At 41.3% G+C, this 27977-nt stretch overlaps 2 protein-coding genes across 4 annotated transcripts in view; both read left to right on the top strand.

Annotated features, from left to right (window-relative positions):
- Positions 1-3247: 3247 nt before the first annotated feature.
- On the top strand, positions 3248-7842 carry LOC100741421 (probable ATP-dependent RNA helicase DDX28). 3 transcript variants are annotated; one of them, XM_012384331.3, is made up of 7 exons: positions 3248-3385; positions 4890-5108; positions 5186-5500; positions 5574-5831; positions 5918-6034; positions 6101-6492; positions 6579-6830. In XM_012384331.3, exons 1-7 carry the CDS (start codon positions 3320-3322, stop codon positions 6811-6813), a joined length of 1602 nt encoding a protein of 533 aa, XP_012239754.1. In that variant the 5' UTR covers positions 3248-3319; the 3' UTR covers positions 6814-6830. The 3 variants fall into 3 exon arrangements, with proteins under 3 accessions (XP_012239754.1, XP_033176048.1, XP_003488593.1); XM_033320157.1 differs by lacking the exon at positions 3248-3385 and adding an exon at positions 4097-4129; XM_003488545.4 differs by lacking the exon at positions 3248-3385 and adding an exon at positions 4477-4817 and having other exon boundaries at positions 6579-7842.
- A 517-nt stretch (positions 7843-8359) lies between these two features.
- The window catches only part of LOC100741300 (signal-induced proliferation-associated 1-like protein 2), a 26415-nt gene continuing 6797 nt past the window's right edge, over positions 8360-27977 (top strand). Inside the window, 2 exon segments of the mRNA XM_024366897.2 lie at positions 8360-9431; positions 27938-27977. The exon segment at positions 27938-27977 is cut by the window's right edge and continues 5 nt beyond it. Of these exon segments, the coding sequence (XP_024222665.1) occupies positions 27947-27977 (31 nt within the window). The 5' untranslated portion in view covers positions 8360-9431; positions 27938-27946.

Here is a 27977-nt window from a genome sequence, read left to right as displayed (position 1 = left end):
CGTTGAACAATGACAGATTGGAATACGCCTGGCAGACTTTCGATGCACGCATTACATAGATAACGATCGTTCGGACTTAACGATTGATTCGCATTCTTATCGAGTCAAACGTGTTATATCTCTAAGTGCGTGCTGCCTACAATACATCGCTTGCAATTATACGAACAGAAAACTATGAACATTACAATAAACAATATTTACCGTTACACGTAATTAACGCCGTGAATCTTAACAATAAATGGAACGTTTAAACTTTACGAATAAATTTTATAGTCACGTTCGGTTCTTATCGGTTGACTTTGACCAATCATTAGTCGCAATTCGGGTATTAAAATTGCACAAAAGGACGTAAAATTTACGCGCGACATTTATGACTGTAATAACATTGTATCGCAATAGTAAAGATGATCGTGATTGTACTGATCCGTTGATAGGGGACGATATTTTTGTTAAAATTAATTTTAGTGTTTGCGTTCGATTTTATAAATGCATTTGAAACGCTGTAATTGTGAGAGAAGAAAATACGAACACTACAAATGTATTACTCAGCAGTTCACTTATCTTACATCAGCTATGACCCTGAACCGAATGTGATAACTGTTATTATATATTACATAATTATCTTGCTGTTAATACGTATATACTTTCTTTTTGACATTAGGTATTTAATACCTAAAATATCTAAAATACCTAAAAATACCAGTCATTGGGACCCTTCCAGGCAACAAGGTCGATTAGTGAACAGTTGTTACGCGAATTGCAGATATGTTGCGCATATTATTCATCTAAATGTAAAACTCTAAATATAAAATAGAATACGATTTCTTAAACTAATATTCAAATAAAACAATAAGTTCTTTGCAATTTGACAGATATAACATCGAGCGAACAATACCTGTTCTCATAGTTAGAGGTAGAGTACGATACAGGGATACGTTACAGATGATAAATCGTCCTTGATACACTTATTCTTATAAATTCTAAATGCGATGTAATTTAATGTATAAATGTAAATAAACTAAGTAACATGTAAATTATATCGTAAGTCAGAGTAAGGGATGAGAAAAAAGAGTTAAATGGTTACGGTTAAAAAATATGACAGGTATAATTTGAATTGGCGCGCGAAAATTCAAGTAACAGGAAGCGAAGTACATGCGATATGGCTTCTATCATTACGCCACCTTTCGTTGAAATAATACTGTCTTAAATTATGTAAGAATTGCTGGTAAAACAGAAGAAGGAGCACAATGAACTAGATTAAATTAACTAAATTCTAAATTATAGAGACATTGACTAAGTACAGGATGGGTCCGTCGTTACATGGGACTTCGTTCGGTCGTATATGTACACAGTACATAGTTATGAAAACTGCCGTGGAAAGGGTAAGGTCCTTAACGCCGAGAGTTTACTTTTGAAATCGACCACCACAGAACGCTGGGAGCAAATGGTTAGGATTTTGTATTTCATGCCATCCTTCAGTGAAGGCAATAACTATGATCGAAGATAAAAAATATAAACTAAAAACCACATAAGAGGTACAGAATAGACGTGACATTTAATGCTTTTTGGGAGTCGCCTGATATCCTTACTATTTTCGGATCACATGCGACGTTATCGATCGAGCATGGTACTTGTTTGAATAAAAACTAAAGTCTTGTATAAAAATATAAATAAAATATAAAACAGCGTATGCAATCGTAAAAAAGTATAGAATTCTATTCTTCTATTATACTTCAGACAGCATACACACTGTCAAAATAATAAATTATTGCAGAACAATATGTAGATGATTCGATTAATTACTTTCAAATAAAATTGTAATTTCATACATCTGAAACATAGAAATGTGAATTTTGTATGCTTCCTATTTTCATCTTTGTATACTCAAATCAATTATTAATTATGTATTATCAAGTATAGGTAGTCTGACTTACAATCGGAAATTCGCAACACGATTTATCAGTGACCCAACAGCCAAATTACGTCTAATGGTAAAATCAAAAGACTAACGAAAGAAATAGAGGGAGCAACAAAAAGAGCAAAAGATGAACAAAATTTTATGTCTGTAGCTAAATACATACATCGGTCAAGCACCCAATCTTCATTAACATACTAAAACTAAGCCTTGAATTGGCAAAAATCGCAAAATCTCGAATGAGTTGGCGGTATGTGCCATGTGTATTCGATGCTCTAGGTTGATGGTAAAACAGCCTCAAAAGGATTTAAGTACACGACCCTTTCTTTTCGAGAACTTAATCGAGAAATTATATTCTTGGTACAGCAATTTCGTATGATTTAAATTTTTTGATCACTATTTTTACCCGCAAAATTGTAAAAATATATAGGAATACTACAGTAAATAAAAATAACCAAAAATTTATCAAAATAAGTTGTACAAATTTCATAAAAACAACATGTCAATACCAATTGATTGGATCAGTGTATGAATTGATAAATACGAAATTCAAAAATTATTCAAATTGTATTGTAATAACCGTAATTTAAATCGGTAAAGCTAATTTCGATTTACGCGATCTCGATGACTAAAACACTCCAGATGATTCGTCTATGAAGTAACATTTATTGTACATTCAACAACAACAGATTGGAATGCGCTTCACAAACCTTCGATACGCGCATTAGATAGATAATAATCGTTCAAATTTAACGACTGATTCATGCGATCTTCTTATCAAGTTGAACATGTTATCTCTTTAAGTGCGAGCTGCGTGCAATATATCACTTGTAATTATACGAACAGAAAATTACGAACATTGCATAAACAACATTTACTGTTAGACATAATTAACACTGTGACTCTTAACAATAAATAAAACGTTTAAACTTTACGAATGAATTTTATAGTCACGTTCGGTTCCTATCGATCGACTTTAACCAATCATTAATCGCAATTAGGGTATTAAAATTGCACAAAAGGATGTAAAATTTATGCACGACATTTATGACTGTAATAACATTGTATAGCAATAGTAAAGATGATCGTAATTGTACTGCTCTGTTGATAGGGGGAAAATATTTTTGTTAAAATTAATTTTAATGTTTGCGTTCGATTATATAAATACATTTGAAATGCTGTAATCGTGACAGAAGAAAATGTGAAGACTACTCACTTATTTTGCGTCAGCTATGTCTGATCTTGAACTGAATAGGATAAATGTTTTTATATATCACACAATTATCTTACTCTTAACAGGTATCTACGTTCGTTTTGATGTTAGGTATTTGAATATAGAATGGAATATGAGATTTTGTACAAAACCTCATAAAAACATTAGTCATTGAGATCCTTCAAGGTGGTATGATTGGCAAGTCAACAGTTGTCATGCGAAGTGTAGATATGTTTCGGATATTATTCATCGGAAATGTAAATATGTAAAATAAAATACGATTTCTTAAACTAATATTAAAAAAAAAAACGATAAGTACTTCATAAATTAACAGATATAACATTGGACGAGCGACATCTGTTATCATACTTAGAGATGTACGATGTAGGCATGCGCCACAGATGATAAATCTCTTGATACGACTCACCGTTTTAAATTCTAAATTCTAAATCATAGAAGCATTGACTAAATACAAGATAGACCCGTCATTATATAGAACTCCGTGTTTCAGGTTCTAAAATACCAACCTTGGCAAAATCAGAGTGTCTTTTACACCCTCCGCAATTTACAACGGCGTACATAGGAATTAGGTATAATGTGTCCATCAAGACTAGGTCGTAAACGTAAACAAAATTTAATTACTGCGATTGATACTCAAATGTTACCTGTTGGCAGTCGCAGTAATCAAATTTCGTCTACGTTTACTGCCTCGTCTCGTTGGACAAACTATTCGTACGTGTTATGATTTAATTCGATTAAATAAAGTCAATTATTTAGTTGAAAGCATAAATCATGTTTAGTTTGAAATAAAATTATATTTTTAATAATTATAATAACAAGAAAGAGAGAGGAGGAAGAAACGTGAAAATAAATGAAGAGAGAGAGAAAAAAGGAGACAAAATGTAGAAAGAGACGAGAGAAAGGTAAAAAGCTATGAGAAGGAAATGAAATAAATTATACTTTGTCTACGATAATAACAAAGAATGCAAGCAACTAATAATGTTAACATAACCACTCAAAGCTTTATCACGGTCATATAAACACGTCTCGACACTCATATGGCGAAAGCATAAAAGGAACCATCCGAGAATTGAGTCGTGAAAAATCAACATGGAAAATAAGGTTTACGTTTTGCGCATCCATGAAATGCTATGAATGTTTCAGATAAAAACAAAAAGACTCTATTCATCGTTGTCTTACATGTTAATTTTTCACGATTTGTTTATATGACCATATGTATACTTGCATCGATAAAATCACATACGATGTGAAAATCGTAAGATTGGACACGACAAAACTGGCACGAGTGGTTGAATGTCAGGTCTATCCTGTAGTTACAATTAGTCAACGGTAGAGGGCGTGATATGATAAAATTTCTGATTTTTCGAACGCAATCAGTTTCAGAACGCATAACACCAATTTCCATAAAATATCATCTCGTCTCTAGTAAAAATGTGTACAAGTGTGTCATCTACATTAGTATTTTTTCTATGATACTAGTGTCCTAAAGTTTTGATATGGGCACATTATACACCTTAATATGTGGTTAATATTGTTTAAAATCATCTAAAAACTTATATAGAAGCTATTTTCGTTTTACATAAATTGTACCAGATGTTGTTTCAGTTTTGTCACGTGGGTTGCAAAACTAAAATTAATGCGACATTTTTAAATGTTACACGACACTATGTAAATAATTTTGCCTTCCGCCTTACTTTACCTAGTATGTTTATAATTAACCACTTATAAATTTTAATTTAGGCAAGGGCGGTTGTTAAAATTCGACGAAAAGGGAACGACGTCGCTAATAATGAAGTAAAACGTGAGAAAACAAAAACACCAATAATAAAATGTAAAAAGCAGATGTATGATTTTTACGAAGGTGATAAATTTTCCAAAGAAAAACCGATATTGGCCAGTCAGAGCTGGAAAAACAGAAAGTCTAAAGGCGATCATTTCTTTATATACCCTTACAACAATGTATTTTTTGTTTATAATAATTTGTACCTATAGCTATATTATTGTAATTCTTTTACCGATTGTAATTAATTCTTCAGGATGTTGTGGAAACAAATGAGGAAGTTGGTTCTGAAACATTTCAGGATCTTGATGTAAATGCTTCTTTATGTAATAATTTAGAAGATTTAAATATATACGAACCTTTAGAAATCCAAAAGCTTGGAATACCAAAAATTTTTCAAGAATGTAATGTATTAATAGCAGCAGAAACAGGATGTGGGAAAACATTAGCTTATCTTCTGCCATTGATAACTAAAATTGTGTTATGGAAACAAAAAGAAGAGCAAAGAAGCATAAATACACCATTAGGATTAATCGTAACTCCTTCAAGAGAATTAACAGTACAAATCGGGGTTTGTAGCAATAATTTAATATGATGCTTTCACTTATGAGAAGAGTGTTTAAAAAATATATTCTTTTTCTTAGTTGCAACTAATTAAGCTATCTAAGCACCTTAATATTAAAACAAAGATAGTCACTGGTGGGAGGACAAAAAGGATAATATCGGATCCTCCTGTGGGGAACATTGATATTCTAGTTTGTAGTTTTGGAGTTGTTAGTAAATTGACAACATTTGGTGTATATGATCTCGCATTTGTAAGATTTGTCGTGTTAGACGAAGCAGATTCTTTGTTTCATTCTTCCTTTGAGACAAAGCTAAAAATATTTCTGAGGAGAATACCGGTATGTAGAATAAAAAAATAGATAAAGCATTCCATGAAATAATTATGTACGATAATACTTCTTAGTAACTACTTTAATTTGTATAGATTGGGTATCATCAGTACGATACAACCGAGAATGAATTTCCTAAAACAGCTCAACTCGTTTTAGTCTCTGCATCAATTCCGTCAGGTCTTAAAACTGTGCTGAGCGACATCATAAATGTAAGTAGTATCCGAATTATTCGTAAAATAATTTCACTTTAAAGGATTATAATAACTTGTTTATAGATAAATTCTTTGGAACATGTAACAACGGAAAAATTACATAGAATACTGATTCCACAAAAGTTTGTAAGATTAATTCCAAGCCAAAAGCCCATAGAGCTTGTGAAATATGTAAAAAGCAAGGTATTAAATAAACAGCGTGTAATTGTATTCAGCAATCGAAATAGTACCTCCTATTGGATTTCCTTATTTTTACACGAATGCGGTGTCAAAGTTACAAATTTAAATGGCGATATGCCATTACATGTACGACGAGGAAAATACGGGGAATTTCTAAATGGCAAAACAATGGTGTTATCTACAACGAACGGAGGATCCCAAGGTTTAGATACAATAATGGTTAATCATATCTTAAATTATGATTTTCCCTTAGACACGTCCAGCTACATACACAGGTATTCAATTTAAATAAGTGATGATCGTTCTAAATTCTAAATGCTCTATTTGAAAAAGACAATAAAGTATTACACATTTTATTTAGATGCGGTCGAGCTGGCAGAATAGGTACCATAGGTGTGTCTAGAGTAACAAATTTTATTTCCAAACCGAGCGAAATCGTCGTAGTTCAAAAAATTGAAAGGGCAGTTAGAAAAATGAAACCAATACCTGTGTTTAACCTTCTGGATAGGAAAGACGAAAAGGAAGAAGAAACAGAATACGATTTTACAGAGGAAATGATCGAAAATCTAGATGAAGTCGAAAATATTCCATATTGAAATTTATATATTATGAATAAAAAAAGGATAATAACAGTTTGCTTGTTATAAAATTTGACCGCTTTTTCAGTCACTTCTATTATTTTCTTTCCATTCTGTCTATTTTCGTGATACACGTTCACTGATACGAAAAGTCTTCTGTGAAGCCTTTGCAATGAATGTAGATAGGGTCGAAGAATCTATCCAAGTGTCATCGCCCTTAAACCTATTCAGTTCTATTAAAGGTTCGACTTTTAACAAAGTTAGTAAGAAATGTTTGTTAACCCTACGCTTGTTGTTGATTTGTTTTATCTTTGAAATTTCAAAATTTTATGTTTTTGGTTCGAGAAAGGATGCACCCACACATGTGTTTCCATTCATCCGTCGATCCAATGTTCCGTCATGTCCGGCGACACTCCCACACTGACCGCCTACACGTATCGCAAGCAGAACTTCTATAATAATCCAGACCGTGCGTCTAGACCAGTTTATTACTCGCATTGACTTTTAGTGAAATTAAGCGCGCTTACTCGTGCTAACATTTGTCACTCTCTCTTCCTCTCTATAAAGGGTGTGTCATACAATCGCGTTTCCGTAATATTCCGCGGTACACAATGTCATGCCTTTACAGTGCAGGTGATCACTCATGAATCAGCGAAATCAAATTTTTCTCGATATCTTAAAAAATGTTTACCTCGATCGTAAGTTTAGCAAAATATGTATCGGAAAGATGTATCAAATTAAAATCGTTCTTGTTATCTGTTTCGTAAGAAACGATAAGCTACCGTGTTACTTCGTAAGAAAAATGGCTGGTAACATAACCAGTTTCTTATTAACGAAGAAAACTGTTAACTGTCGAAAAAAGAAGAAACGGTAATATAGTAAATAGGAATAAAGTAATGAAAATGAATTACATAATTAGTATTAGTGGTTGCGTGACACGTAAGACATATATGGGGGAATTTCATAGATATACGTCCAGATGCTCGAATTAAAAACCGTCGCTGTAGGTTAATGAAAGTATTTTCTGAATAAATTCAAAATCTTGTATATAATTCTTTAAGTAGGTACATATACATATCTTCGTTCGAACATTGACAAACGACTGCCCCAAAAACATTGTACATATTTCAATTATTTAAAAAATGATGTCTTGCAGCTTTCGTCTCCCATAGCAACTATAATCCGATATTATAACAGAGCATTCGATGTTCTAATTTAATCTTAATTTCTGAATTAAAGAATCGGACACGGCTGACCTGTATTACAAAGAGTCAATTCGTTGAATTACGGTCGCAGTGAATCTGATTAGGGCAAACGTTAGAACATTTTCGACGATTCTCTGTACAATTTTTTAGTTAGTCGGCATCATCAAATTTATGAGTAAGATAGACTTAGTCGAAGAAGAAAAAAATGATAGAATCTATTTTTCGGGATATGTGTTACGACTTTAAGAAAGAGAAGAATGTAAAATTGAAAAAATATCAATCGTACAATGTGCGAGGACATATGTATTATATATAAAAATAATATAATAAATAATAAAATAAAAATATATAGAAATAAAAATATTTGATATGTTCTCGACCGCCGGCAATTTATCCTTGTAACGAGCGGTATAGTTTCGAAGAGACGCGAACGTCGAAGTACAATGGAGTGGGGGTCTCGGTGGCTGTCGTCGTAATAGAAGCGAACTCAGTCGTTTTGCGGCGCGCAACCTGTTAGCGTCGTGGTATCGTGTACGGTGATATGATCTACGGTTTCGTTCCATTTAACGTTCATTTATACGATTTCTTTGTTCAAATAGAAATCTCGTAGTGTTTCGTCTGTTCACGATTAAAATCTAAAAAGTATTACTTTCACGGAAAGGGTAATTCGAAATTCATGTACCGATATCGTCGAAGGAAAGGATACGGATCGACACGCCAGGTCCGGGTTGACGAACCCTCTGTGAAAGAGGCGGACACGTCGGTTCCGTAAAAATGCAGCGCGTCGTTGGAGCATTTGGTTAACACGCAATATACCTGCAAGTCGCGCGCGAACGATACTCGGCAAACAACGTTGTGAAAATCCAGTCAAACAAGGGAGCAGTTTATTGCGTTGCACTTGCAGTAGTAAGGAAACTGATCAAGAAAAGGAGGAATTTCTCGGTATATGTATTCGGAAGGACGACAACAACGACGACGACGACGACGACGACGACGACGACGACGTATCGGCAGCACGTTGTTGGATCGCTGCCCTGGAGGGAATCGAGTTTCAATCTCGAATCGATGGATTTTCAAACTCAACCGACCAAACTTATATATAGTACGAGCGATCGTGCCTTGCGAAGTAACCACTTTGCATCAGGCAAAAATATATCGTGAATTCGTACAACGTGTTTAATAACAATACATCTGATCGATCGTTGATCGTTCGATCGGAATCCAGTGATATGTGCGAAGAGAACCGAAGCCAGGAAGGGACGCGGAGATAGGAAACGTGCGTGCTGGATGAGTGGTGTGTCAGTGGGAACGATTTCGTTTATTTTGTGTCGATAAAAAGATTCGGAAGCCGCTATATTGGAGAAGAAGCGAGAAAGCGGCGTGCCGCTCTTCTGTGTACCGCGGCAAAGGCGATCGTCGCAGCCCGAAAATGTAAGTTCTCTCTGAATCAGTAGGTTACTACATTTCTAGAATGAATATTCGTTTCCGGTGCATTTCGAACGTCCGGTAAGCGAAACTGTATTTGTGACGCGTTTCTGAGAACGAAGTCATCGCGATACGATACGATACGTTATACGTAGAGTATATACACGTTCGAGTGTAAATCTTTGCTAGAGATTTAAAAACGTTTGTCACAAATACAATTTTCCGGAAGGTGAACGTTTTGCGAAAGAACTATCTCCTGCTGCGAAACGCTAATTCATATTCCGCAAGAAAGTTGGGTTAATGTCGAGGAATACCGGTAGGTGAAGGTCACCGTTGTTCACTGGACGCCAATACCGTAGTACCAGTGAATTCGTGGCGCTGCAACACATACATACATACATACATACGTATATACGTTTGTAAATACGTACGTATGTACGTAACTACATCATATACGTATATATGTATGTATATACGTATATGTAGCGTAGATTTTCTGCTAATCGAGTAGCGATTTCTCATTTAAATTTTTATAGTGTATTATATATTCTTTTCTTTTGCCATTCGCAGAGACTTATTGAAAAAACGAAGTGTATACTTCTTCGCGTAACGGCTTTTCCAATGCCTAACCTTAACCACGATTTTTAACTCTTTTCAGTCTCCAATTCTCCAACTTTTTATTTTGAATGTGCTTCTTCTATAATCGTAACCAGTGTATTTCGTTCTGTGAACGTGAGTGTGTAAGGTAATTTTTCACGATAATTGTACGGATTGGTCGTTTCATTGACTTGAAATGGAATATTCGAGGGCGTGATGCGATTCGATCGACCACCCACGTGTCTGCGAAATAGCGTTAACGAATTCGTTCTTGTTTAACATTTTAACAGAATAGATTAATCGAGATTAAACGATTTCGTATTTTTGTCACGATCGGCGTAACGTCGAATATACTTCTAATATATTATATTTATACGTATACGTATATTTATACTGGTTGGAGTCGCAAATACAGTTGACCATCCAGTACATTTTACGATCAATATGTATTTTTACGAAAAAGCGGTGAAAACGAACGTATCCCAATGTAGCCATTCCAGGGAGAGAAAACTTTGCGCGTAGCGTATAATGTTATTGTATTCTCAGCACGTATAGGCAATGGGAGTTCGTTATTACGCCTACTTCCGGTGGTCAGTTCATGGCGTGGAGTCGCTCAAGCTTTAACGGGCTGCTCGAATATTTCAAGTATACATATATTTCTCTCGCGATGGAAAATTTGAACGTGTTCCATGCGTTTGTTTAACATATACGCAAAAAAAAAAAAAATAGCCGAAAAAATAACTACATTTGTGTCGATTTAAAGCATATTCTAGACTATGCGTATCTGTATAGAAATTTCCGGATGCTTAGAAACACGGACGAGGAAAAATATACCTGAACCGAATGATTCGTGTGAAAGGCCCAACCTACTATTTGAAAATTCCGAAGAAGAACGCCAATCCCAGATGGAATTTTAGGACAGCTGCAGGCGCATACCTAAGCCATACCCAGGCAGACTTGCCTCGGGTCTACAGATATAATACGCTCGTAAAGTCGATCCCTCGTCCTAACTCCACTCCCTTCGAAATTGATAGATAAAAATTACTCCGCTTTTGCTCAGATTGTAATCGAAGTAGAACTCTCGTTTAAAAACATTTTGCCCGCTAACTCGTACAATATCAACGACTTTCTAAACTCCTGACCACAGAAGTGGAAAATCTTTCCGTTTACCGGTAGATGACTTTACTCGATCCAGTTGTTTAAAATCATCATGCCCGAGATGTTTGTTCGTCGATTGTTGCAACACAGTCCCATTACTACTATATCCACGAGACACAGAGAAGAAGCGGAATGTTAGCGAGTAAACGTGTTTTTCCCGAACGACCTATATCGTGGATCGCCTAGGGCCTAGACTGTTTCCTGCAGCAATAACCTTCCCACTAGAGTCGAATATATCGTCGGTGATCGTATGCCGGTGTTGGGTTGACAGGATACAGGTTCTTTAAAAGTAATCAAAGGCAATTAATTAAAGCCGGATGCGTCGATTGACCTCTGAATAAGTTTGCCAGGGTTCGAGCACCGGAGATTTGGCCCTTTCGTTCCAACTTTCGAGCTTGTTCTTCGTCGTCGTCGGTCACTGAAAGCGATCATGCTCGATTTAAACGCGTCCACAAACTCGTTCCATATCGAAGATCGAAGAAATTGTATATAATCGTTGTAGCAGATACAAAACACCGATCGTAAGGTCGTAAGTACATCTAAGCGTAAAAACAAGATAAAAATAAATTCGTTTTTTTCATAACACTGCCTGCCGCCGTCTTTCCATCTATTTACATTTCTATTTCGATTTGTGGAAAAGAGGAAAAATTAAGATAGGAAAAAAAACAGAAGAAAAAATACAAATTCAAATCGAAATAAGGCAACGAAAGGATCGAATATCCGCGTGACAAAATTCTCGTAAATGATCGTCGTTGGAATTCCAGGTCGTCGAGGGGAGCGAACTCTACCTACCTATACACGATAGAGCATATGCTAAGCGATACACGTAAAATAAAAAGAATCGAAATAGCGAAAGGACAAGCTAGAGCAGTCCAGCTCGTAGGCTGAACGATATGCGACACGGGGATCGATAATTGCGACGAAATATATAGAATTTAGTGGAAACAACGGAACGAGCGATTCGCGCTGGGAAAAATCGAACGCGAACGCAATACCTATGCACATATGTATATACTGTTATATCACAGCGTGCGGCTAACTGTAAAAACATCGAACAAGGTAGTAGATGAACGTCTAGCTACTTACGGGCAGCGTTGTCACCGGTGCGTACGTTCAAGTACGCTGCGTCGGAAAAGCACCGTCACCTGACACGCGAGCGACCACGAGACCCCTTGCCGAGAAGTTTGCTTCTCTCTGCTAGGAGGAATAGCGGCGCACCATCTCATTCACCGACTCTCGTTTTACTTGTTTTATGATTTGCAAGTGCTGCTTCGTCTCGCACCTGGAACGCTGTATATCCGTATAATTGCGAAATAAAACGACGATCTATGCCATCTTATACAAAGTTTAGCATCTCGAATACGTTCAGGATCGCCCTACGATCTACAACGGCGAAGCTTTCGTCACGCGATTCGGTAAAGTCGCCTGATTTTATTTTGGCTTTGGTAAACGCCTGCTTTCACGATCCTTTCGTCGAAATACGCGTAACTCGCGCGCTTATCCGTTACGAAAGTAACCGTGTCTTGGAAGAAACGTTCCACTTGTCTTTTTACGGAGGTGCGAATAAAACGCACGCGTAGCATGGTAGTACGTAGCGGTTTCGATGATTTCGAAGCGATTCAACTTCCCGTTGGGGAACGCGAGTTGACTCGCGAGTCTCGCCACAGCTTTCCAAGCGATTCCAACCGTTCGGCTCGACAATGGTAATTTTAATTTCGTGGTCGCGCGTCGATCTTGCTCGCGTTCAAATTCGCGAGCGATTCGCGTTTAAGGACGATGCCGTATTAGGTCAGTAACATTCGGGTGTTTCTCGAGGTGGAACGAAGAATAATAATAAGAGGAATCCAGCAGCCTTCTCCTTCCTCCTTATCCTCGATTCTCTCAGTTGGGTTAGGCTTGCCCCGAGTGACTCTTCGAAGTAACGGCATCTCGGACGGCATCCTCTTCCTTCTCGTTCGACTTTGCGCCTCCGAATACTCTCAACGTTCGCATTCACCGACAACAAGCTCCCCTCCGCCTTTCTCTTTTTTTTCTTCTTCTTCTGCTCCTCCTTTCCTTTTTCTACTCACTGGCACGCACGCACGCTGCGTTACGCGTCAAGGGACGTGCTTGCTCGTGGATCGTGAATGCATCTGAGAATCTCTTTCCGGCTGTGAAAGTTTCTTCCCTTGGATACGCGATGTCTGCACCTACGAAATACTTCATCGATAAGAGACGTTTGCGCGTAAAATACGTGAACGCGTCAAATCGATTTTCTATCGTTCTCGATCCCTCGATGACGTAACGCTCCGAGATGAGTAATCGTTTTTCGACCAGTGACTATTGGTATCGTATGTAATCGATGAGAAAGTTTACGTCGAACTTCGACTAACGATAATTCCTTCCACGAAAATCAACTCGAACAGCGACCAAGGGTCAAACGAAACGGCATTCGAACCTTACGTTTGTTCGCGCGAATAAATTGTCGAAGCATGCGTTGCGTCGACGAGTAGCGGACGTTTCAGTGTTATATATCTATCTACGCGTTGAAACGCGTCGTTTCTCGGGTTTCTTCGGCCGATGCCAGGAAATCTATGTAACGAAGAAATCGTAGAAACGAGACGTTTCGCAAATCGGCTTCACCGCGCGTCCCGTTTCAATTTTCTGGGTCATGGTGCGAGCACAGTGCTCTTTCTCGGCCTTTCTATTTCGGTGCACTCGACTCCTCGTCGTCCAGCTTGTCTTCGCGTCATGCGTTAACCTCGCGCGAACAGAAACACCAGGTTTTTGTATCTTCGATTCGCTCGGTCGCCACGGGAGTATCTTCTCGCGAGCAATTTCGCGATAAATATCCGAAAAGGCTGTGACATTTCTTCGCGTTCCTACGACTCTGAACAGGTGGCGCGCCATTCGAAATTCCGTCGAAATCGAATCGAGCGGATCGATTAGTCGAAAACCGTGAATCGAGTGAAGTCTCCGACCACGTTATTCGACCGTAGTTCGATCGACGCGACGAATGAACGGTTGCACGTGCCTTCCTTGTTAGAATGCGACGAACGCGGGCCAACTGTTGGCGATAAACGCGGTTTTGACAAACGCCCGTTAGATTTCAGGGGTGAGAATCGAGTGACATTCGAGCAAGGTACACCCGTGACGAGATATCGAGGCGGCGATGGCTTTCACTGAGCCTACTAACTGTCCCAGAAGATAAAACGGCACGAAACGAGCAACGCAGTAGCGCGACAGTATACCTAACCTTACGGCCGTTTGCTGCGATTCGATTTTACGAAACTCGCCTTACATCGAAATTCACGGAGAAACGAATATTTTCTGGCAACGTGTCCAGATAAAAATCGGCACTTGCGGACGACGACAGTGGAAAAGGGAAAGTGGAGAAAGACAAAACGCAAACGACTCCTTGCTTTTCATGATTCGAGTTATTACGCTATCTCTTGTAATTCTCGTTCCCGCTTTCACCGTTTTCGCGGAAACAGCCGATCCCAAGGAGAACGCATGGACAATACGTAGTTTGCGCGTAAATCGTAGTCTTTGTAATCGTTCATCGTTAAAGTAGGAAGCAAATTTACGAACGAACTTTGGATACCTTTTACTGGAAAGTTGGAGATCGGAAAACCAAATGTACGGCGGTGCATAATAAAAGGAAGCGATAGAACGCGAATAGATTCCGATAGGAATTGCGCGAAGCGGCCGATGTTACGCGATCTTGGTTGCATCGAGTACCGGACACGAATCGTTACGCGTCGAACCTTTCGTCGTTCCAGCGGTGCTCAAGAAGATCGCTTCCAGCCGATAACGAAGCTGGTTGCCCTACCAGCGGAACGCCTATGAATAAGTCGGTTTCCTTGCGTAACGCATCCTCGGACATGCCGCGCCGCGATCCTCTTCCTTCGTCTTTCGTTGATATTTTCTCGTGGTACTCGGAAACGTCGCACGTTCGAAAAAAGAGAAACGGTTCCTTTCGCGTCGCTCGTGATCCACCGCCTCTCTTTCTTTCGTGTTGACGCGCCAACGACTCGTATCGTCAGTCGTCGTATATACAGTCGTATATACATATCAAGACGTTGTTCGTCGTCCTTGCCATTTTGTCCTTTCTTCCTTCTTTTTCTCCTTCTTCGCAAACAAATACACAAGACGGTGCATCGCTGGGCTTTCGCGATCCGTTAAACTACATACCGCGTAGCGCGTGGATAGGCCCGCTGTGAGAGTAAAACACGCTGCGACTCGGTCAAGCTCGATTCCTATTCTTCGAATAATCGTTTTACGGGGAAAAAGAAATTCTTGTTCGAATAGAAATCGCATCGAGTAAGCTACGTCGTTGATTAAACGGTCGCGCGGGGGTTAGGTAGGTTAGGCAACTATGGAAGAACGGGTGAAGGAGGAGAGAGCGAGCCGAGGGGCGGAGGGAGTGTAGGGGAGGACTTCCGGTGCTCAGGGCCGTAGCTCGCCCTCAGCGTTTATTCTCGACTCCCTTTCTCCGGGCAGTACAAAGGACTCTCTCCGGATCGTCTCGAGAAGCGTCGCATCATCGCTAAACGTGTCTCGAAAGGAATCGCTTTTAGTTTTTCGAAGAGATAAGGAAGAAACCATTCTCATCGACCAGACGAGACGAACATGCGTGCTCCTCTGTATTTCTAATATCTTCGATATTTTACGTTTTACGTAAGTGCGAGGTTATGCGTTACAATACGTAGCGGAAGCAGGATAATTTTCAAGCCGGTTGCGTTCAATGCCGTAAGTAGATCTCGTTTGAAATCTCTCGTTTAGATTAGGTTCGAGGGACCACTCGATGATATAGCGTTACGTATCCGATGGATATAAAACGGAGAGCGATCGTAAATCATAGTCTGTGAAAAAGGCATTCGATACCAGCGCGGCCGCGGCTCTGCGTTCGACTAGCATTAATCGTAATTAGAACTCGAGAAGCGTTAAAGCAGCTGTCGGTGTGTGTCGCATCGATCTCACGATTTACATCACTCCGCATACAATGCAAGTACGAAGTTTTCTTTATTTTTCGAACAATAGTTTCTTCTCCGATGCTCTTCGCACTGTATTCAAACACGTAAGTCCTTTGTCTGTCATAGACAAACGAATCGGGGAACGACCGAGAATCCTTTGCTTTTTTCCTCGTCCGAATATCGGTAAACTCGTTTGCTGTCGTATCGTACGTATAGTACGATAAGGAGCTATCGTACGTTTCGAATAGCGGCTTCTCGTTCCAACGAAAAGCTCGAATACGTTCGAGTTGAAATAAACAGAGACTCGTGCGTCGTCGCGTCCGCCTTTTCAGACATCGAGCATGCCTTTGTTTCTCAGCGGGAGCCCGTTACCTTCTTCTCTTCCCATTCCCGTTTTCTTAGATTCCAGATCGCACTTGCCACCCCATCGACGCGATTTCTTCCCGGTTAAACGTTGAACCATTTCGCGGCTCTTCGTATCGATAGACATCGAACAAATATGGAAACTGTGAAATATAGCGAGCACGATAGATGGCCTGCGCGTGTTTATTCAAACTTGGCTCTCCATCGCTCTTTCATCGGCTGCTAGGCAACTTACAATTATCGCCGTTGTTCGTTTAGAGTTTCAAAGTTTCAAAATTGTCCTCGCAAGACGATGTTAGTTGCGCGTAGATATCGACGCGTCATACCTTTTCGTAGGATGGATTTTCCAAGGCAGAGAAGAGAAACGATTCTTTTGGCGGGTCATCGACGAACGAACGTCTCGCTGCCGAAAAACGATCGCACCACGGAAACGAGGGTAACGACCGAACGAACGAACCGAATGGCTGTGTATTCTCAGGCGAGTTACACTCACCGCGTGTGGACTCGTTGCGTGGACGGCTGCCAACTTCTCTTCACGATTCTCGATTCCATCGCGAAGGGTCAACGATCGAACGCTCCTTGTATTTCGCAGCGAGAAAGAATCTATCGAACGCGATTTATCGAAACGAACGGTCTCCGATTACGTTTCGAGTCGGACGGACCGTGACCGAGTACGAAAACACGCGTGGCTCGTATCTCGTATGTATCGTTCGCATCTTTGCAAACTCGACGCGTGGTCGCGTTCCAACTCCGCGTTGGCCCGAAATATCATATTATTTTTATCGCGAACAATGCACAACAATGATCGCGATACGAACGTACATATTTATAGATGGTCCGTTAAAAATCACGTATCCGGACCACGAAGGTGCCGAACGAACAGGCTCGTAGTACGGGACCGGTCTTTTAATTCTTTCTTTTTCTCAGTCGCTCTCTCGCTCGATAAACGCCCTCCGTACTCCTGAACGTGCTTACGGACGTACTCGTACTCATTGGCATAGACCACCGCTGCTTTAAGAGCAACGCTGTGCCACAAAACGTCGTCCTGTCGCGTCGGTGGACGACGTAAGTACGCGATCAATGAAACTGGCAATGAAATATCGCGTATTTATTCGCTCAAAATCAATGAGTAGAACAGCGCGTATCTTCGTGAGTATACAGGGTGGTTGGTAACTGATGGTACAAGCGGAAAGGGGGTGATTCTACGCGAAAAAACAAGTCGAAAATATAGAATAAAAATTTTCTTTTTTAATTTTTTTTTAATTTTTTTTTAAATTTTTTTAAAAATTTACAGTGAGGTCCGTTATAACGAGACGCGATAAAGTGCTCGCGTACCGACCGACAATTCAAAGTCGATTTTCTCGAAAACAAAGCCTCGAAAAATTCTTATTCCATATTTTCGACTTGTTTTTTCGCGTAGAATCACCCCCTTTCCGCTTGTTACCACCAGTTACCAACCACCCTGTATATTATGTCTGCGTTACATCTACGAAGTAAAGTTTGCTCGTGAAAAAAAAAAAAAAGAAAATAGAAAAGCAATCGAAACGAGACAAATGGGCGGAAAGAGGAAAACAAAAGAGTCAGGAGGTTGAAATCGTGGCATATGCCAGAACCTCCTGCAGTGGAACGAGAGAATGAACGCAGAGGATCGGCTTTGCGATCGCCATATGTTCCCTCGAGTATCTTCGATTCGCTAGGATCGATTAGCGAACGTACTAATTCACCATCGCTTCGACGTATCGCTAGAAATTCGTCGTACTTTTTACAACGCAAACTTTTCCACGTTTCTTCCGACGTTTTATCGTTCAAGTTGATCGCGTTCGATTTTCACGAGTTGTTCGAAGACGGAATGTATCTCGCGAGTTCCTCTGTAAAATTCTACTTTCCGATTCGCGTATAATCGTATCGCGTCCTAACCGAATTACCTTCTTCGTTCTACGATAGCGTTCAGGTTTGCCACTTTTGCCGATGCACACGTGTAATCCTACGCGCGTTCTACGATCAAACGCGCAACCTGCGATCGGTGTTATAGGACCGTGCGCCTATTTATTAGCCTATCTACCATATTAAGGGGGTATTCTGGTCTAGAGGCACGAATTTCGCGCGATTTTTGAAGCTCTGTACAAGCGAAAGAAAAAATATTTTTGCTGTCCTTCTTTTTAGCATTTGTTTATTGATATTTCGAGATTACGTAAAAAATTCACTGAAGAAAAAAACTCAATATTTAAAAAGTTACGAGCTGGCAAAGTGGGTGCTGCCAAAAAACGGGGTGTCGTGGCGTGCACGATATCAACCCTTCTGGTCATCCGAAACAAAAAATGCGAAGGGATTCTTAATTAGTATGGATGCCGCTATCGTCTGAGTCTTGGAAAAGTCAATAAAACATTTCTTCATAAAATGACGGCCGTTTGAAAACAAATTTCTTATTTCGCACGGTTTTTCGACAATTCCGAACGTTTAAAAAAATAGTAATATTAAAGATTTTGAGCTGAGCGTGGTCCGGACGATAGACGAGTATATAAGGAATATTCGGACCAAATTTTAAATAAATCGGTTCGTTAGAACTTGAGATATCGTGCACGCCAACTCGAAAAAGTACTTTCGAGAAAAACGCGTTTAAAGTTTTGAGACGTAGGTACTCGGGCAGCGTCTATCGTTTATTGCACATTGGCCCCGGTCGGACCGGACCAGATGCTGCGTCACAAAAACGACTGTAACTCATAAAATAATTGAAATTTTAAAAAATCCTTTTAAGGGCATATTCTTGAACGTCTAAACTTTGGAAATACGAACAAGAAAATTTTCGATTTTTTCAAATTTCTAGACCAGAATACCCCCTTAAAGGAATAGTGCAATGCCCGATTGAAATGTGCGTTCTCTTTCGCGATCGCGAAATCATCGATCGAACGATCGGTGTTGGCACGCGTGGGTCATTCCGGCGGAACCGTGCCGTTTGCGCGGTATCGTTCTCGATCACCGAGACACGAAAAATGTGGCACTGAGATAACAGCAACCAATAAGTTACGTATAACGCGCTCTTTGTCCATCGTATCTCTGCCGTTCTTCTTTTCTTTTTGTTCCACCGGCCACGGCGATCTGTCACGAATATTCGGCCGCGTTCCTCCGTGAAACCGCGAACGTATCAAACCAGCGCACATTCTCCTTAGCCAAAGCGGACCGATCGTTTATCTCGAAAACTCGCGCAAGATCTTCGGATAGGCTGGAAGGAGAAAGAGACGTAGAGACGTTTGAGGGAAACGAGGAAACGATGCGTGCGAACGATGCAAGCTCGATAAATTTCGTGTCGTGCTTAGCATCGAGTTGGTCGTTATTTTTAGTCGATTAATCGTTCCAGCCGCGTTTCATTCCCCTCTTTTTCGTTCGAGTACGAAGAAAAAGGAAGTCGTTGACCCGATACGTCAGCCTTGCGTAACAAAAGCTTTACACACGTGACCCGTACGTTAATCTTCGTATGTACGCATGCCGACCGATACCAGAGGAAAAGAAAGAAAGTGACGACAAATGCGTCTGTGGGAGCCTGGTCGGGTCTTTGCCACGAAACCGATAAACGCGATACGGACGAACGACGAGGTACCGAAAATTATTCCAGCCCGTTTCGTCTCTCGTCGCGTCTCTTTTACCTCCTGGGAGATGTAATGCCCCTTTAGCTTCACGTTGTCCTACGTTACAACTCGTCGAGCCTCCTACGTTGTTCCAAAAAAAGAAAACGATCTACCATCGAGCGTTGCTCGCTTGCGCGTATACTACGTACGTAGATTCGTTAAATTCTTCTAGCGGATTAACACACGCTTCGACCAAACGTACGAAACAATTAGCATCTCGTTTAAATAAATACGTCGACTCTGCGTTGAGCACGTTGGGCGAAAGAGTCGCGTTGTCCGTCACGTAACCGGTGTTACGTAGGATTCTATTGGCACATCACTGATGATAGTACAAGATCAAGATCAAGATCAGGCAAAGCAGGAACGAAGGGGAGGGGGATCGTGCATTACCTCCATCCCTACCGTACCCCTTGGTCGAAACACGTCGGAACACGTTGATACACGACGCAACATTCATTCGCGATCTTACCGTTGTCAACCGTAGATACTCTCTTGTTCGTCGGTGGGTCAGTCGAGCGACAGAATTGGTGCAAAGCAGTGACGATTCACGATTCGGGGAGATATCGATGCCGATTAAGATCAAGATCGTGGACAGCTTAATGGAGGCGGTGATACGACTCACGCCGTCGCCGAAGAAGAAAAGCGAGATGAATTACGCGAAAGCGAGCAGAACCGCCGTGGAAAACGCCCGAAGGATGAAAACGTGTGCAGAGGCTGTATGCGAAGCGTGGGAATATCTGGAAAAGACACGACAGGTACAATGCGGCGGGATGGTTTCGAATTTTGCAATTAACGCAAACAAGCGCGTGTTCGTGCAATTCCGAGCGCGATTATCGGCAATTGGAAAAAATAAACGGGTACGAGGATAAATAGGCGCGCGAGGGCGGTTCGATGGCAGGGCACTCCGGACGCGCGTTACATAAGAAATACCGACGTTTGAAACGGGGTTTGTGTTAGGCCATACATATACAGTTATATAGGTAATCGGGAGAAAGAGAGAGAGAGAGAAAGACAGACAGAGAGAGAGAGAATAGTTGGAAAGGAACAAGGATCGCTTTGAGACCCGATTCGCGTACGTATATTCCGACTGACTGCTCTTACTGCTCTTAGCCATCGGATGGGATGACTCACGAGCCGAGGAGAAGAAACTGCCCGCCTCCGACCAGATCCCGCATTCCTCCTCGATTGTCCCAATTTGAAAGAGCGCATTCCTGAAAGCTTACTAGCGCGGGTCGCTGCAGGACGCACCGACGTATCTCATCTTCTTCTTCTTCTTCCTCTTCTCTTCTTTATTGCAGCGTCGTCGAGGAATATCGAATCTATCGGCGTCGCGATATTCGTCACCGACGCGTCGATACGCATCGACGCGATATATATCCGAAGTACGCGTTCGTTATCTCGACGACGATACGATATTACCGTAGCAAGATCGTAGGCAGTTTCGCTAACTCGGCCAACGTAGAGTGGAACGCAAAGTCGCACCGATTTATATGGAAACATGTGGTCACCATGCGCGTTCGGTAGCTCGCGACGAGAGAGCTTCCCCTAGCGAGAGCACAGTCCCGTCTTTCGATTAACCAACAAAAAAGCGTGTAATCGCTCGGCTGGGGACCACGCGCAGACCTCCTTTGCGTAACATACGCCGTGGGGATCTTTCCTCGTTATGGTGAACGCGTTTATCGAAAACGCTGAAACGCAAGATAGTTTGCCACGCGATTTTCCATGCGTCGTCTCATAAATAACCGCGTATACACATATACCGTATACCGTCCGTATTTCCACTCGTTCGACGCAAGACGATCGACAAAGACGAACCGAGAGAAGACCGACCGGTCGCAAGTTCGTTGTCCCGACTTCCTTTTTCCTTCTCCCTCTTCCCTCTTTCCTCCCTTCTTTTCGGTTCTGCGCCCCTGTCTCCATTTCTTCCTTTGCAAATGTTACACGTAGATACGGCGACGACGGAATTTCACCGACGCAGTTCATCGTTCCTGACTCTGTCAAACTCTGTACAAGTACGTATTCCGATTGATGGTTCCGCTCGTACGAACGAGCACAAGTCGAATCGCGTCGGAATTATCAACGCGCCAAGTTTGCTTCGAAATGTACTTAATCGATAAAGGCACACGCTCGCGATACCTGCTCGTAGCATTCGCCGTTAACATTTCGAGAACCGTATGTTCTGACAAACGGAAATCAGTCTGAATTGGCACATATTTTTGCAGCGATCGAGAAGATTCAAAAGGTGGCTCGGCAAGTTCGTTCCGATTTACATTTAGATTCGATATACGACCATCGAATTATATAGGTACCATTCTGTTCCACAACTTTTCTCCATTTTTCACGCAACTTGAATATTCCATTCTTCGAGAACCTCTTAGCTGGCTCGGCGAGGAACTTCCCAATATGATTTTTTATGTCGATAAGATTCCTTATAAATCGGAACGATCTTTCCCAGCAGTATTTAACAGGCGTAATATTTTATTAAAAATCAACGAGCACGTTTGAAGATACTTCTAGTGACGTTCTTTCATGTGATATGCTTGGAAACAATTTGCCCGATGCAGAGACACTGAGCAAAATTAATTATTCTATTAGATTTCTTAAAAATCGGAACGAACTTTCTGAGCAACATTTGACAAGCATAATATTTTATTAAAAATCAGCGAGCTCGTTTAAAGATACTTCTAGTGACGTTTTTTCGTGTGATATGCTTGGAAACAATTTGCCCGATGCAGAGACACTGAGCAAAATTAATTATTCTATTAGATTTCTTAAAAATCGGAACGAACTTTCTGAGCAACATTTGACAAGCATAATATTTTATTAAAAATCAGCGAGCTCGTTTAAAGATACTTCTAGTGACGTTTTTTCGTGTGAAATGCTTGAAAACAATTTGCCCGATGCAAAGACACTGAGCAAAATTTATTATTTTGTTAAATTTCTTAAAAATCGGAACGAACTTTCTGAGCAACATTTGACAAGCATAATATTTTATTAAAAATCAGCGAGCTCGTTTAAAGATACTTCTAGTGACGTTTTTTCGTGTGATATGCTTGGAAACAATTTGCCCGATGCAGAGACACTGAGCAGAATTTATTATTTTGTTAAATTTCTTATAAATCGGAATGATCTTTCTGAGCAGCATTTAACAGGCGTAATATTTTATTAAAAATCAACCAGCTCATTTAAAGATACTTCTAGTGACGTTCTTTCATGTGATATGCTTGAAAACAATTTGCCCGGTGCAGAGACACTGAGCAAAATTTATAATTTTATTAAATTCTTTATAGATCGGAATAATCTTTTTGAGCAGCATTTGACAAGCGTAATATTTTATTAAAAATCAACGAGCACGTTTGTAGATACTTCTAGTGAAAATACTTCTAATGAAAATTTATTATTTTGTTAAATTTCTTAAAAATCGGAACGAACTTTCTGAGCAGCATTTGACAGCGTAATATTTTATTAAAAAGCAACGAGCACGTTTGAAGATACTTCTAGTGACGTTCTTTCATGTGATATGCTTGGAAACAATTTGCCCGATGGAGAGACACTGAGCAAAATTCATTATTTTGTTAAATTCCTTAAAAATCGGAACGAACTTTCTGAGCAGCATTTAACAGGCGTAATATTTTATTAAAAATCAGCAAGCTCATTTAAAGATACTTCTAGTGACGTTCTTTCATGTGATATGCTTGGAAACAATTTGTCCGATGGAGAGGCACTGAGCAAAATTGATTATTTTATTAGATTTCTTATAAATTATTATTAATATTAATATTATTAATATTAATATTATTTTATATTAATTTTATTAAATTAATATAATTAAATCGATTAATATTATTAATTATTAAGCGATTAATATTATTAAATCTAACATATTGATAACATTTTCGTATTATTCAAGCGTGTAATATAAAAACACATTCGTAAGATTTTGTCTATAGTATACATTGCTTTTATTTAACAGTGGTTAACGTTTCCATAGGATACCGCATAAAGTATGTAAGATGCGAATTCGCTTTTAAGACCGCAAAGTGTTAAGGTTCCCTTGTCGTTGCTTGCGATTGTGCGCGTGACTTTAAAAAGGAGACCGGATTCGAAACGAAAATTTTCAGCAAGCGATGCGCGCGTGCGGCGATAATGGTGATAGACGTACGTAGCATCGATTCGAACTTGGAACGTTGGCCTCGGCTATGAAACTAGAATCGCGTCGAATGACGAATGACGCGAGCAGAGGGAGGCGGTAAGCAGATAGTAGGCCGTTATCTCGCAGAAGCCGCACCACTTTCTTTCAATGAATTCGCAGTCAATGAATTCGCACGATTAAAATAGATAATTACCCGTTGGTTGCGTACAAGCTAGTTGCATACGGTTGCATCGCGGTTGCAATCAACGGACGGAAACCAGTAGAAAAACCAGTATTTTACCATGGTAATGGCGCTCGATGCTATTACGATCTCTCGCTGGCAACCTCGTTTACGATCCCAGAAAGGGGCGAAATAATATTCTATCTAGCGTGGCTTTATACGGCCGTGCATTTACGCTCGAGGGATCCGCGAAAAATGCGTGCGATTCTTTTCCGCAACCAACGTCTGACGGAAAACTCGCTTAACAGGGAACAGCGATTGTTGTGAAAAAAGGCAATTGTTTCTTGGTTCTCGTTCCCAGAGAACAGTCATTTGCCATTATCGCGAAGCTCGATTAAATATTTCCAAGAGCTTGCTGCCGCTGGCGATGGTTCGCGTGGTTAATCATCCGGGACTCGCGGAAGGGAGCCGACGTCGCGTCACCTCCGGTCGAATGAATCGAGAAACGATGAAAATTCGTGGACGCGATTTCCACCGTACGGAACTCGGCGAAGACTTTAAAGACGAAAGGAAAGACGAAACCTGTAAAGCGTGTGCGCGCATTCTTCGCGCGCGACACAACAGCTTCGCGATACGCTCTCGTAGACCGTACGAAGAATGCCAAGCCAATTTACATAACTAGTTCGGATGATCGGCGTCCGTTTCGCGCAACACCTAGTCGAATCTACTACTACGTTATACGCGCCTGTACACGGCTACACCCGCGTTTTTATTCGTATTTTTAAGTCGCGTGCCGTCGCTCGCCTAATTCTCCTACAACGTCGTAACATAACGCATCGTATTTTCGTTCGCAGGCGCGAGCGAGCGTCCTCGAATCTCACCAACGCGATCGTTATCGTGTAACATATCTAATACGTGTGGCCGGTGTGTATCGCAGCCGCTAGCGATATCATTTCAACGTTATCGCAAGAAAGATAAGCCTGGTCGACGGAAAATCGTAACGTTTATCGGACGAAATCGTAGTTCCTTTCATCGTGGCGTCGTAACTGTCGTAATAACGTTTCCGGGAATTGCGTTACGGCGAGAAACACGTGCGAATATCTTTTCTCGAGACCGATTACGACAGAGCAGATATTATTGGCCTGCTCCACTTTTTTTTCCCTCGATCGTGTTTCCTCGTTACGCGGAAAATATCGTTGCTGGTTTCGGGCGATGAAAAGCGAGAACAGCGACAGAACGGTGCAAGTAGAGCTGCTTAGGTGTATTGCTTTTTTACAGCGTTGGACAAAAATTCGCGCGAACGATATACCCGTGTCCAAGGAGTCGCCGAGGTTCGGCCAGCGCGGTTTCCATTTACGTTCTTACGATCACACGTACGCGAACATCGTGTCACGGATAGATTCGACGATACAGCCGCGATGAACGATGGTTCTGCGGTTACACGCAACTCGAACGTTCCCACAACGCAACGCGTGTACGTAAAAGTCGTCGTACAGGTTCTTCGGTGCGCCTTCGATCATTTCTGTCTCGTCTTTAACGACACGACCCTGGTCGACGAACGTCCAGCAATTCGATACTCGAAGCGACGCGACACGCCGTTCCGTTCGTCGTTCTACCACGTGTTACGCATGGCAGAATGTTTACGAAGCGTCCAGGATAGAGAAAGCTTCGCATCGCGATTTTGCAGAATCAGAGCGGAGGAATCTTTCGAACGAAAGAAACGAAAACGTTAGCTTCCGACAGGGACTGGCCTGTGCCGACATCCGGCGACGAGACAGTGCTCGTCACACGGTTGACAGGATTCCGAATTCCCTTCTCTTCTACTTGTCTCGGTTTCGCCATCGTTCGCAGGTTCTTTGCAAGTACGTGCATACTTAGTGGCACGCGTTTTCCCCATATACCGGGTGGTTGGTAACTGGTGGTACGAAGCGGAAAGGGGGTGATTCTACGCGAAAAAACAAGTCGAAAATATAGAATAAGAATTTTTCGTTCGAGGCTTTGTTTTCGAGAAAATCGACTTTGAATCGTCGGTCGGTACGCGTGCACTTTATCGCGCCTCGTTATAACGGACCCCACTGTAGATCGTTGTCTCGATTGAAAAATTAAAAAAAAGAAAAAAAAGTTTTTCGAAAACAAAGCCTCAAACAAAAAATTTTTATTCTATATTTTCGACTTCTTTTTTCGCGTAGAATCGCCCCCTTTCCGCTTGTACCGCCAGTTATCAACCACCCTGTATATACGTACGTTTCTTCGATTTGTTAATTCGAAGCGTACGCGGACGACAGTCGCAACAGTAACGAGAAGCAGCGTGGTTAATATCTCATCGGCCGAACAAATCACGTAGAATTCTGAGAACTTTCGCACGGTGTATAATCTCGTTGGAAAAACACGGCGAAGCATAGGCGCACGCGCTTGCCTACGAGATTCGACGACGAATCAACGTTTCACGGTCGCGATCGCCGCGTAAATGCCATTCGCTCCGATTTTAAAAACGCTAGACGGGGCGAGACGACGGTGAGACGGTGACGAAGCACCGAGGCGAAACGGAACCGACGAGGTCGAGCGAGAGAACGCGTGGAATGCAACAGGCCACCGGGACAACCGGCGACGATGATCGTTCGCGCCAAATACCTTGAAACCACCTCGATCATCGTCGCTCCGTTAGCGCGCGTCGCGGTTTCTTCCTCCGCGGATCCTCGTTCGTATTCGATCGTTCTTGATATCTGAATCGGTGGCCTTCGCCGCGCAAAGCGTTCGTGGCGTTGCGTGGAGCTCGAGATCCAGCGAGGAACGCGGCTGAAACGCGCGTGCGCGTCATCGATTAATCCTGGTTTCGATCGTTCGTAGCGTACAAACTGCGAGATACCGGTTCTCTTTGACAATGGAAAATCGCCCATTCATCGAACGCATCTCGCAGTGCTGAACAAGAGCGGCACGCCCGCTTGTAAGTACGCGTCGTGATTCACCGACTGTCACGATTCTCTCTTTCCGCGCGCGCACTCTTCGAACCACCTTGTTATCAGCGTGCAAATACTAGAAAATACTACAGCTCTATGCCTGTGCCATAGATTTCATCAACGTGAGAACCTCGCGGTGGTAAAAGATAAGGAAGTAGCTGGAGTCGGAGAACGACGATGCTGAGTGGCAGAGCGATTTATCGGATCCGATCGGAGGAGACTTGGTCGCGCGAATAATTTCCGTCGCACGTACTTGCGCTCGTAGCTGCCGTTTTCTTCGCAAAAAGACTAGCAAAATACGAAACCCACGAGACACGGTCTAGATGCGTAGGCGCGTGCTCGCGTAGAACGTGCACGCGTAAGTAGGAATCTAATTAACCGTCCTACTTTGCGTCGCGGTTCGTCTTCGCGTAAACCACGCGCACGCAACGATCTCCACGAACATCCGGAACATATTTACTTACTTTCGGTCTAACGATTTCGCCCTCTTTCGTCGAACGCCATTCTCAACCTTATTTTACGCTCTCGGTCGATCGTTGTTGACAGAATGAAGAGATGATCGCAAGCCTACCGATACACAGCGGCG

This window comes from Bombus impatiens, unplaced genomic scaffold (genome assembly GCF_000188095.3).
Source record: "Bombus impatiens unplaced genomic scaffold, BIMP_2.2 scf_0248, whole genome shotgun sequence".
Taxonomy (NCBI): Eukaryota; Metazoa; Arthropoda; class Insecta; order Hymenoptera; family Apidae; genus Bombus; species Bombus impatiens.
The sequence above is the reverse complement of the archived record's forward strand: the minus strand, read 5'-3'. Positions and strand labels throughout refer to the sequence as shown.